Source organism: Pelodiscus sinensis, chromosome 2, assembly GCF_049634645.1.
Source record: "Pelodiscus sinensis isolate JC-2024 chromosome 2, ASM4963464v1, whole genome shotgun sequence".
In the NCBI taxonomy this organism is placed as follows: domain Eukaryota; kingdom Metazoa; phylum Chordata; order Testudines; family Trionychidae; genus Pelodiscus; species Pelodiscus sinensis.
The window spans coordinates 231,870,532-231,882,118 of NC_134712.1; the positions used below are offsets into that span (position 1 = coordinate 231,870,532).

At 41.5% G+C, this 11,587-nt stretch overlaps 1 protein-coding gene across 5 annotated transcripts in view; it reads right to left on the reverse strand.

The window, feature by feature from the left end:
* The window catches only part of CUL2 (cullin 2), an 89,418-nt gene that overhangs the window by 5,356 nt on the left and 72,475 nt on the right, over positions 1–11,587 (reverse strand). For all 5 annotated transcript variants that reach the window (XM_014578525.3, XM_006133006.4, XM_075922692.1 and 2 more), the window contains 2 exons: positions 10,741–10,943; positions 4,272–4,373 (listed from right to left, as the gene is read on the reverse strand). In XM_014578525.3, coding sequence (XP_014434011.1) covers positions 4,272–4,373; positions 10,741–10,943 — 305 coding nt within the window. The remainder of the gene's footprint in view (positions 1–4,271; positions 4,374–10,740; positions 10,944–11,587) is intronic.

The following is an 11,587-nucleotide window of genomic DNA, read 5'->3' on the forward strand; positions in this document are numbered from 1 at the left end:
AATGAAATAGTTTAGACCTAGCTGGCTCCTACTGCAACTTGAGACCGTTGCTTCTCATACTTTCATCTGTCACCACTGAAAACAGCCTCTCTCCATCCTCTCTGGAACCTCCTTCAGTTAGTTGAAGGCTGCTGTCAAATATATTATAATATGAATATTTGTAGCACTGGCTAGTGTTTTAAAATATGAAGTCCTCCTTATCCCTTTCTTAAACTAAATCCCTTGGAATAAGAATTCTCTAATTAGAAATTGTTTACAGCTTTCCCAAATCTACACAAATGGCCGATTATTCCCCAATTTATAGGGGCAGAAATGCTTACTGTTTCAGTCAATTAGAATCTGTAAATTAGGATTCATGTCATCGATGTTTCATATAATAAAGACATGTCCCTACCTGTAGGACCTTAATTTGTACAACCCAATAAGAGAATGTGTTCGGAAGGAGGGATCTCTCAGTGGTTTGAGCATTGGCCTGCTAAACCCAGGGTTGTGAGTTCAATCCTTGAGGGGGGCCATTTAGGGATCTGGGGCAAATCTATCAGGGATGGTACTTGGTCCTGCTGTGAGGGCTGGGGACTGGACTCCATGACCTCTCAAGGTCCCTTCCAGATCTATGAGATAGGTATTAGGAAGTGGGGAGGATATCTGAAAGAGATCAGTGCAGAAAAGCTCCAATAAACAGGTGTGTTTAGGTGTGTAAAGAGGAAGATGTTCTTGAAGGACGAAAGTAAAGTTGCTTCATGTCTGAGAAAAGGAATTTGAAAGCACAAGCAGGAATAAGTTAAAAATCTAATGGGATAAAAGTGGAAGGGTAGCTTCAGAAATGCTTGCCGATATAAAGGGGCACAAAAGCTAAAATGGATCTTGAATGTGAGGCCATAAGGCTTGGACTTCATGCAAAAGAATTAAAGATGAATACACGTAAAGATCCTGGTAGAGGGAAAAGCAATAAGCTATGGTCTCAGGATGTTATCTTCAGTAAAGGAAACAAGGAATGATACGTAATTCTATTTTCATTTTAATACGGATGTGCCTACACCTAGCTAAGTTTTAAGATTAACCACCTTAGATGACAGGTCTTAAGGGGGGGAATATGATAGAGGTCTATAAAATCATGACTGGTGTGGAAAAAGTGAATAAAGAAAAGTTATTTAAATATTCCCACAATATAAGAACTAGGGGTCACCAAATGAAATTAATAGGCAGTAGGTTTAAAACAAACAGAAGGAAGTTTTACTTCACTCAGCACACAGTCAATCTGGGGGACTCCTTGCTAGAGGATGTGGTGAAGACTAGGACTTTAACAGGGTTCAAAAAAGAGCTAAATAGATTCATAGAAGTTAGGTCCATCAACGGCTATTAACCGGGAAGGGTAGGAACAGTGTTCCGAGCCTCTGTTTCTCTGAAAGCGGGGGACAGGGGAGGGATCACGTGAGGATTACCTGTTGTGTCCCGTCCCCCTGGGGCATCTGGTATTGGCCACTGTCAGCAGACAGGATACTGGGCTGGATGGACCATTGGCCTGACCCAGTATGACTGTGCTTATGTTCCTATGACAAAAAAACTAAATAATCCAACAGTCTCATTAAAGAATGATTTTATAAAAGATATTTAACAGAAACTCTGAAAGGTGGCAGGTTATGCCCAAACAAGAACCACATTAGTAGAGCTCTGCAAATTTGTGGGTATATGTTTTATTTCCACAGGTATCCATATCTGCAGATCATTTTTGAAGACGCTGATGCGAACACCAGTTGGGTGCAAACTTCTACCCCCCAAAAAGTTGCTGCTGTGTTAGCTGGGTGTACTTTAAACAAAAAGGGGTACAATAAATTCAGCTTTGAAGGGATTCTTTCATAGGACAGACTATTAGGCTAGATGACCACTGAACTGATCCAGTATGGACATTCTTATGTTATATTTACCATGGTAATGAGCACAGAGATAAACACGTATCAAAAATCCTGAATTTTTTAAAACAAAACCAAGCACAGAAAGAGAATAATTTCTAAAAGATTAAGAGGTATTAATTTGAATAGGTTTTTCCTATATATGCAAAGCTTCATATACCCTGAAGCAAATGGCAACTGAACAGGATCTGTAACAAAGTCAGTTGATTTTCTGATGCCGGTAGACTGGGATTTCTGCAACAGTTTCATTTCAATTTAAAAATGTATTTTAATAAAGAATATGATCAATATAAAAGTAAGTACTGGAGCACACACAGTAATTGCATGTTGTTTCTGTATTATCTGTTTCCAGTGAGTGTCTGATTTCTGAATTAACAGTGCAACAACATGGAACAAGTTATCAAGGGAAAAAGGGATGATGAAAGCTGTTAAGTCTTTGGGCATTTTAGGAGGTGAGGGAATCAAACTGAAATTATGGAATAAACAGTAGCTGCACATTTCTACAACAATGATCAACTGCTAAGTAGCAGATAATACAAAAACGAACATTTTTGAGAGTTGATAAACTGAATTTATTTCAATATGTTAAGTTAGTGAAACCTATTATTTGCAGTTCTGTAGTTTTAAATAATGTCAAGAATTATTTTCACACATAAAACCTATTTAGTCTAACAATGACAGGCACTTCTGAAATCTTCAATGTAAGTCCATAATTATCTCCCTTTTCTTGTAGTAGTGAAGGTAAAGAAAGATTACGCTACAGGTTTCTAAGTTCTGATGTTTTAAGAAGGGTCAAATTGAGTAGTCTTTTCATTGCTTTGATTAGATTTGAATATGGTACTTAAAAAAAATTAAAAAAACCTCTCTAACGTAGTGGACGGGGAATGCTAAAATCATAGCTAAGTATACCCTCATGTGCACAACTTCTGATTTGATTATATACAAAACTCAAAAGAGTTTGGATTTCCCATTGTTTTGTGTTCTTTCACACAAAGCCACATAACCCTACCATTTATTATTATATACTGTATTCCAAGTAGTGGATGATATCTTGAATGAAGACAAATAAGCTAAGGGTATTAACAAACATGTTACAGTATTAGTCTGTATAACTATGTGTCAGTTATATGAATGAAAGAAATCTAGATAAACTTTAATAGCCGAGAAACAGAAAAATGTTAGCCTAGAATCCATACTCTAGTTCTAGGTTTTCAAAAGACAAAACATTCACAATTAATACATTTCTGTAATCCTGACTAGATAATAAGGACAGGTTTCATGAAGTGCCTCTTGTTTATTTATGACTGGTGAGTTTATAATCTGGCTCAACTCAATTTATGGATTGAGTAAAGATCAAAAAGACCTACAGACATAGCTAGCTTTTTTTAGCATATCTCTTTCTGCCATTGTAAATACGGATAACCACAGTGGCAACTGATGAACTCTGGAATATGTTAATAAGCAAGTTCTCTCAGCACAATCTAGGTGTATAGAATATGAGTCTGAAGAATAAGACGCCTTTTACATGGTACTAATGTGAGATTTCTAAAAATAGCTACAGCACTCAAATCAAGGTTTCAGGATCTGAAGTGCCATCCAAAATCCAAGCGGGACGCGGTATGAAGCATACTTTCAGAAGTCTTAGAAGAGCAAGACTCTGATGCAGAAACTACAGAAACTGAACCACCAAAAAAAGTCAATCTTCTGCTGGTTGCAATGACTCTGATGAGGAAAATAAACACGCTCCCTTTGGATTGTTAATGAGCAGAACCAGTCAGCATGAATACATGTCCTCTGGAAAGGTGGTTGAGGATGAAGGGACACATGAATTATTAGTGCATCTGGCACAAAATCTTATGTCCGCTACCAGGCCACGCCATTGTTGTAGAGGAGGCAGGCAGCATTGTCTCCTGCAAACTGTAACCAAATGTATTTTTCTGAGTGACCGGCTGAACAAGAAACAGAGTTACATTGTTTTATTTTGAATACCGTTATTTTAGTACATAATTTCCCATTTTTCAGTTCAGCTTTTGTGATAATGAGATTGTACTGCAGTACTGGTATTACGTAAAATGAAAGACTCGCTCATGGGTTTTTTTTTTTTTTTTTTAACAGTACAAGTATTTGTAAGAAAGAATAGAAAGTGAGCAGTGAGCACTTTAGATTCGATGTTAAAATTGATATCAATATTTGAGAAAATGCACACAACACCTAGAATATTTAAATGAAAGGTATTCTATTTCTGCTTAACAGCATGATCAATTTTTTAAATCACATGATAACCCTACTTCAGATTTAAGTCCATTTTAAATAATACTTATATAAAACTGTTGACTTTTAAAGATGTTGAAAAATACTCGCCTGTGGTGTGTCTTTCTGCATTGATGTAGTAATTTTAAATTTTGTTCGTTTACTGCTGAAGTTCATATTTAATGAAAAAGTAGATTCCGCCTCTATATCTTCCTGCAATAAACAAATATTTATGCATTTTAACACTCTCAAACATTGCCAAAAAAGCATAAGGAGCATATACATTTTTCAAGGACGGCTAACAATTTAAAAGAAAAATTAACACACCTGAATATGTCTCAAATATGCATATTCAGAGGTCTATTGCAACTTAATAAAGTTTTGGAATTCTAAACATCTGAATTATTCAACTTTTCTCATGCTACAGTTTATTTGGCTTGAAAAGTCAGTTTATTTAGAACCAACAAACAGAAAATACTATCATATATAAGCAATGTTAATGAAAATTTTTTTCTATTACTGGAACTAGTTTTAGTATTCCTAAAATAGAATAGAGAGGAGACTAGGATTTCCATTTCTCGGAAGAAGAATATTGGGACAATCACTGCATTTTCCATAATCATTATATATATATTTATGATTTGCTTGTATAACAAAGAAAAGAAGAACACACCTACAATATTTTTTATTGTTTTAGTGTACAAGTTGATCTATCTAGGGTTCTAACTCTAGCTCTTTCAAAAAACTTGTCTTTTATCCACTTTTTGCCTGATAGACATGAACATAATATAGTGGCCATACTGGGTCAGACCAAAGGTCCATCTAGTCCAGTATCTTGTCTTCTGATAGTGACCAATGCAGACAGAATGCACAGAACAGGTAATCCTCAGGTGATCCACTCCTTGTTGCACATTCCCAGCTTCTGGCAAACAGAAGCTAGGGAGGCAAACCCTACCGATGGTAGCAGTTCACTATGTTCTACAGACAATGACTCTCTAGACTAGCCAACAGGATGACATGTAGTAAGAGCACCTATCAAGTAATCAACCAATACCATCAATTCTTCAACCACAGGAAAATGGAACATTACTGGACTCCATAGAATATTGTGAAATACTACCAAGCCACTGACTGGCTCACATGACAATGTATTTGTAATGGCTTGCTTAGGTTACAACTTGAATTTCACATTCTACAAGAAACCTAGAGTATTAAAGAAATATTTTTGCCACTGAGGCATAGCGTAGGCAACTTATTGACAGACTAGTTTCAGCAGGCACAAGCAATACAGAATGTCAAAAGTTTAGCATTTTTGCACTTAAACTCTGAAGTATAAATCAGAACAAAAATACTACCTAAGCCAAATAGCTACTATAAAGAAAATTATCAGAAACAACCAGTGAATCTATTACCAAAGTGGCATGGGTATGGGATGGAGAGTTAGTTTCCCATCTTTTTACTGGAACAGAAAGGAAGCATGGTATACAACGTACATTGTGCTTTGCCATTTCTTTCCTAGCTGCTGTGTGGTTCAGATTAGGAATGTAACAGTGTAGTCAATTAATTGAAAAGCAAAAGCTTATTTGTTAACTAGCCAATTATCCCGTCATAAGACAGGATTTTCAGGTCTCTCCTCCATGTCTGTCTTCTCTCCCAGAGCTGCATGGGGACCGCAGCGCCCAAACGGCCCCCTGTGCCGCTTGCTCCCCTGTGGCGGCCCGGCTGAGCAGCACAGAAGTCAGCCAAGTGCCACGGCGGGAGAAGAACATGACTCAGGAAACAGCGCCACCCAGAGGGAACAGCCAGCATTTCAGTGTTACAGAGTCACAGACATTGGGCTACTATATATATGATGTTATAGACTGCACACATTTCCCCCGCCCCCTTGTCAGTAAATATTTTAGCAGGCTGGTCAGCAGCCCGGCTCAGTTCTGGCTCGCACCTGTACTGGGACCTACTCCTGCCCCCAACTGTACAGGGGCTGCTGCCACCCAGCGCTGCTGCCTCTGTATCAGACATGAACAGGCAACTGATCTGCACACAGACAAGCAGCCAGTCCGCGAGGGGAGCTGGTTTTTAAACTGGTTCCCTATGCGCACCAGCTTCCCGCCTATACCCCGCACTGCTGCCTCTGATACAGCGGCAGTAGCATGGAGTGGCAGTGGGGCTAGAGTAACTTGGCTGCTGGCCCCACCCCCGGGGACTATAGAATAGACGAGTAACTGATAAGAATTCATGAGGTTAATTTACTATTCAATTAACTGATATTTAACATCCCTAGTTCAGATATCTGTAAATGACTTGCAAAACAAAAGTACATTTCACTGTTCCAGCATCCTGGAATTCACTGACTTGTGTAACAAGTAAGCAAGCTGATAGAGAATGGTTAAGCTTTCTCATTGTTTGATGGCATGTAAGGAAGATAATTAGTATAGATAAACCTGTAGCTAAAGGACACGCATATTCAAAAGTAAATATACCTAGAGGAAAAATCACAAGGCTATTGGATGTATTCCCCCTCTAGTCAGAATTGATTCTCATCCAGTCCCTATAAGAGCAGAGCATAATACCCTGACAGAAGACTTATCAGAGAGTAAACATAGTATTTCCCTCATACGCACTACTCTTCTTTGCAAGCCTTTGGTGTTTTTAAAACACATTTTTTCCCCATGAAACGTTTTATTCTAAGACTTTTAAAGCCTCTACAAAAAGGAAGATTTAATATTAAAAATATAATTAATTAATACAAATAAACCTCCAGTTAAACTAATCTCCATGGGGCAGGGGCAGGTGGGGAAATTACGTTTTATGTTTGTGTGAACCCAGTATGGTGGGATATTGATTGGGCATCTTGAGAAATATTAAAACAAATACAAATAACCATTTTTAGTAGATGAAATTGACTTGTTTAGTTATCTATTCTATTATGCAGAGTATAATGCATTAATAGAATTTTAAAAGAAAGCTAACATTTCTCTAATAGCTTACACTGAAAAATAAAGTCATTTAAAACAAAACTCAAAAGCAACAATAGTTGTTTAAATGTCAACTTTTCTAGAACCACTAGGGGCCTGCGCCCCCTCCTCACTATGCTTGCCAACCCTTCTCTGTCTGACACAGCCTCTCCTCCTGCCCATGCTGCAGCAGGAGGGAGGCCACCTCCAGTCCTTTCTGCAGTCAGATGGAGCCACCCCCGGGATTGGGGCCAGGGACAGGATGCTGCGGTCAGATGGGGGCTGGGCCCCAATTGGGGCCTTGTTGGCCAGGCTTCATTTTAAATAAAGTAAAATATTATGGCCAACACAAAAAGGTTTCAACATTGTCTTTATTTATGGCAGAGGTGGGGAGCCTTTTTTTGGGTCAGGTGTCACTGATCCACAAAAAAATCAGCTTGGGACCAAACAAGTGAGAAGCGAAAAAAGCCCCTTCAAAACCCCCCCAACTCTCTCTGATGGGCCTCCAACTGAAACCTCTCACTCTCCTGGTGGGGGTGGGGAGGAAAGAGGTTCAAAGCCTCAGGCCCGATTAACTCTTCTGGGAATTTTAGGGTTAGTGGATTTTGTGGGCCCCCTAGGTTCTGGGGTGAGGCAAAAAATCAGGGGTTCAGTGTGAGCAACAGGGCTACCAGTGATTTGGATAGGGATGGGGGTTCAGGATCTAGGGTGCAGGTGGAGCTGAGGGTATGAGGGCTGGGTGGGAGGTAGGGTATCTGTCTGGAAGGGAGGGTTCAGGAGCAGGCTGGGGGCAGGGTGTCCGGCCAGAGGGAGGGTACAGGAACAGGCTGTGAGGTCTTGGTGGGGGGAGAGGAGAGGGTGAGTGAGGGGGCTAGGAGTGCAGGGTCTCGGCAGAGGGGATGAGCGTGGGGACTGGGGGGGTGCAGGGCAGGAGTAGAAGCAGGATGGGAGTAGGTGTCTGGCCAGGAGGGAGGGGGCAGGAGCAGGGTCTTGGCAGGAGAGTGAGCAAGGGAGCTAGGAGTCCAGGGTCTGGGAACCAGCAGGTGGGGGGCACGCACTTGTCTTCAGGCCCTGCACTGATCCCAGGCTCGGTTTACTGATGCTCCCATTAGCTGGAACCTGGCCAACAGGAGTGCAGGGAAAGCCCCCAGACAGCGCACTGGTGCGCTGCTGTTCCCGCAGCCAAGGGGGGAGTGCTTTTCCCCTGCACAGCGAGGCTCGGGGCTCTCTCTCCACACACCCCCCCAGCAGGAAGCCAGCGATGGTACTCCAACTGCACGGGAGAGGAGCAAGGGCAAAGCTGCAGCACCAGACAAAGGGGGTCTGGGATGCTCAGGTCAGTGCTACGGGGCACCTCCTCACCTGCCTTGCAGAAGCTCCGCTCGCTGCTGCAGCCCCACACATGCTTGGGTGGGAGGAAGCCAGTCAGGGCTTGGATCTCACCGGGATGGCTCAGCACTCAGCTCAGGATGCGGCAGAGGATGGGGCCGCAGGCGGCCGGGGATGCCTCGCCCTATGCCTGGTGCTTCTCCTGAGTCTGCTGCCATGTGCGCCAAGAACAACAGTGGAGCAAGCAAGAGGCCCTGAAGCAAGTTGTGGCACCCTGGGGCATGGGAGCCTGCCTCCATTGCCAGTGCAAATGGGCTGTGCCCCAGGCCTCGCACCAGCTGAAGCACCCCTTGGACTGGGGGTCAGGCCACCCAAAAGGCTGCAGACAGAGCTCAGCGAGCAGGACACTTGGGAGGTGGAATCTGCCCAGGTTGGGCTGCCAGAAGGCTTTGCTGGTCCCCAAAAGCTATCTGGGGATAGGGAGCCCATGCGAGGGCGGAGCCTGTGGACACAGATTATGTATGGCATCATTCTATAATCCTGCAGGACATTTTATTTTATACCTATAGACACACACAAATGGATTTCATTATTTTCTGTAATTGCTCTCCACACTAGACTCAACTCCTATCCAGTCCCCAGTAAACATTTCAGCTTGACATTAGCTTTTCAGCTACTCATCCAACCCAAATTCATTTCTTGATACTTCCAGGCACATACCTTAAACCCAACACCCAATATTTCCTTGTGATCTCCCTCCCAATTTCCTTATATACTTTCTTGGCAAACATCTTCACCAGCGAGCATCCTTGTCAGATTTCACAACAGTATTGGATCCACTGCTCCCTTCTTGCAAACCACATGAATAACCTTCACTCACACACTGCTGGGGTAGATGGTACAATCACTCTCTCTGGAAGGTCTGGAAATACTACTGATGGTAACATTTCTTGTGTAAAAGCATTTACAGAGTGATTATCACTATAACAGCTGAATCCCACAAAGCTCACAGCTCTAGTACGAAGTAAGGAAAAAAATCTCTCCCAGCAACCGTAAAATGAATGCAAGAGACTTAACCAAGATCACAGAAATCTCTGTGGCAGAGCCAGACACTGAACGTAAATAAATCTCCTGTTTCCCAGTACAATCCTTTCACTCTAAGTCTACCCAGATATTATTTCTTGAAAACTGTTTGGGTGCTATAAAATTGTGGAATTACTCTAAGTTGACAAAATGCCTCAGAGTCCAAGGTAGACTGATCCCCTTTCAGAAATCCTCCCATCCCCGTAAGTTGACCAGGAAGGAAGGAAATGGTTACCTGTTGCTTCTCTTGGTGCAAAGACTGAACAAGTGGTTTGCTCATAGTATCTGCTCAGTGTCACCAGTCCAGGACACTAACTCATCTTTACTCTAAAATTAGCTTGGCTCTGGTGGACCTATGCTTACAGAGTTTTCCCCTCATTGTTACTGCCTCTGAAGCCATAAAGAAAAAGTTTTGCATCCAGAAGGGGCTGAACAAAAAGAGATAATACAGCCTCAACTTTATTACCTTTTTAACAGACCTTGCTGCTGTAATGCTAGTGTGAGGAATTTGGATAGCAAATATGTCTATCCTCTAGGGATGTTTAATTTAGTTTAATCAACTAACTGACTAATCAATTAGTGGGTACGCAGGGAAGCCACAGAGGGGTTAGCTCCCACCCCAGGAACTAACCCTGCTGCAGCTCTGCCTTTTAAATGTATTAAGAGTCAGCAGGCTTCCGCCAGGCTCTTCTTCCTCTCCCCCTCCTCCCGCCAGCCTTTTAAGTGCTGTGCTTCTAATTTTTAAATGTATTAAGAGCCAGTAGGCTCTAAATACATTTAAAAAGCAGTGGCACAGTATCTGGGACTGGGTGAAAGCTGGGCATCAGCTGATTTCCAGCTTGCACTCAGTCCCAGATACCTTCCCCACCCCCCGCAAAGATGGTGCTGGGGAAACCAGCTTTTAAGCCAGCTCCCCCCAACACTGGCTCCTGCTCCCTCCCCTTTGCGGCCTCTTATAGAGGCAGCAAGAGAGGGCAAGCGACTAATCAAGGGACTAGTTGACTAGTCGCTTACATCCCCACTATCCTCTCCACTGGTTAATTCCATCCAGAAGTCGCTATTTATGCCTTCCCCAGAAGAATCTGAGAACAGGAACAGTAATCTGGATCTATGTGAGTGGTAAACATCTTTCAAAAATGAAATAGAACTCATGGGAAGACAGAAACAAATCACAACTGGAAACGTCACAATTTCTGTGTGACATTACAACTTACCTTGTCTAAGTCATGGTTGATCATTTTGACATCAAGTAATGATTTTATGGTTTTTGTCAGTTCCTTCTCATTCATCTGTGTGCTATCCTGAAGTTCTTTATAACTGACAGTTTCACTGTTGTTGAAGGCAAGCAGTACTGCCATTTGGTATGTTGTAACCATGGCTACATAAGGTTTACACAAATAGTTCATTTTTACTTCACCTGTAATAAATAATAATAGTAGTTTCATAAACATGCGCATGCAGGTCAGAGATTTGCACTTGTATAAATGGCTGTATGGGTGTTTATCTAGCTGCGTGGGGCTGCAAAACCTATACATATAATCATTTTTGTATTTGGGTATGCAAACAGGAGGGCTTTTAAGGTAAAAATTCAGATGAAGAATATATGCTACAGATATGCAACATATTTTAGAGATTAAGTGAAGACTGCTAATACTGAACTTGGACATAGCAGAATTTCATTTAAAGTAACGAATACAGTAAAGGCAAAATAGTTTCAAGTATATTACATGTAAAAAATGGAATTAACATTGGATTTTATTAAAGAAGCTCAGTGGAAAAATAATTCTCTATAATGGGAGGTGTCTGAATATTGTAAGTTTCTTTATGTCTCCCTTGGAAACAAAAAAGCACGGAGACAGCTACCTGAAAACTTGTTGGAGGGGTGGAAGTAGATTAATGGGAATCCTCAGTTATGTCAGTTCATGTATCTGAATATTCAATGCACTGCTGTGTGGTACGCTGACTATTATTCACCTTTATAAAATATGCTGTGGTGTTCAAATATTAAGGACTCAGTTTACTGAATTATTTGTAATACAGGTGAATAACTGAAAATAAAAC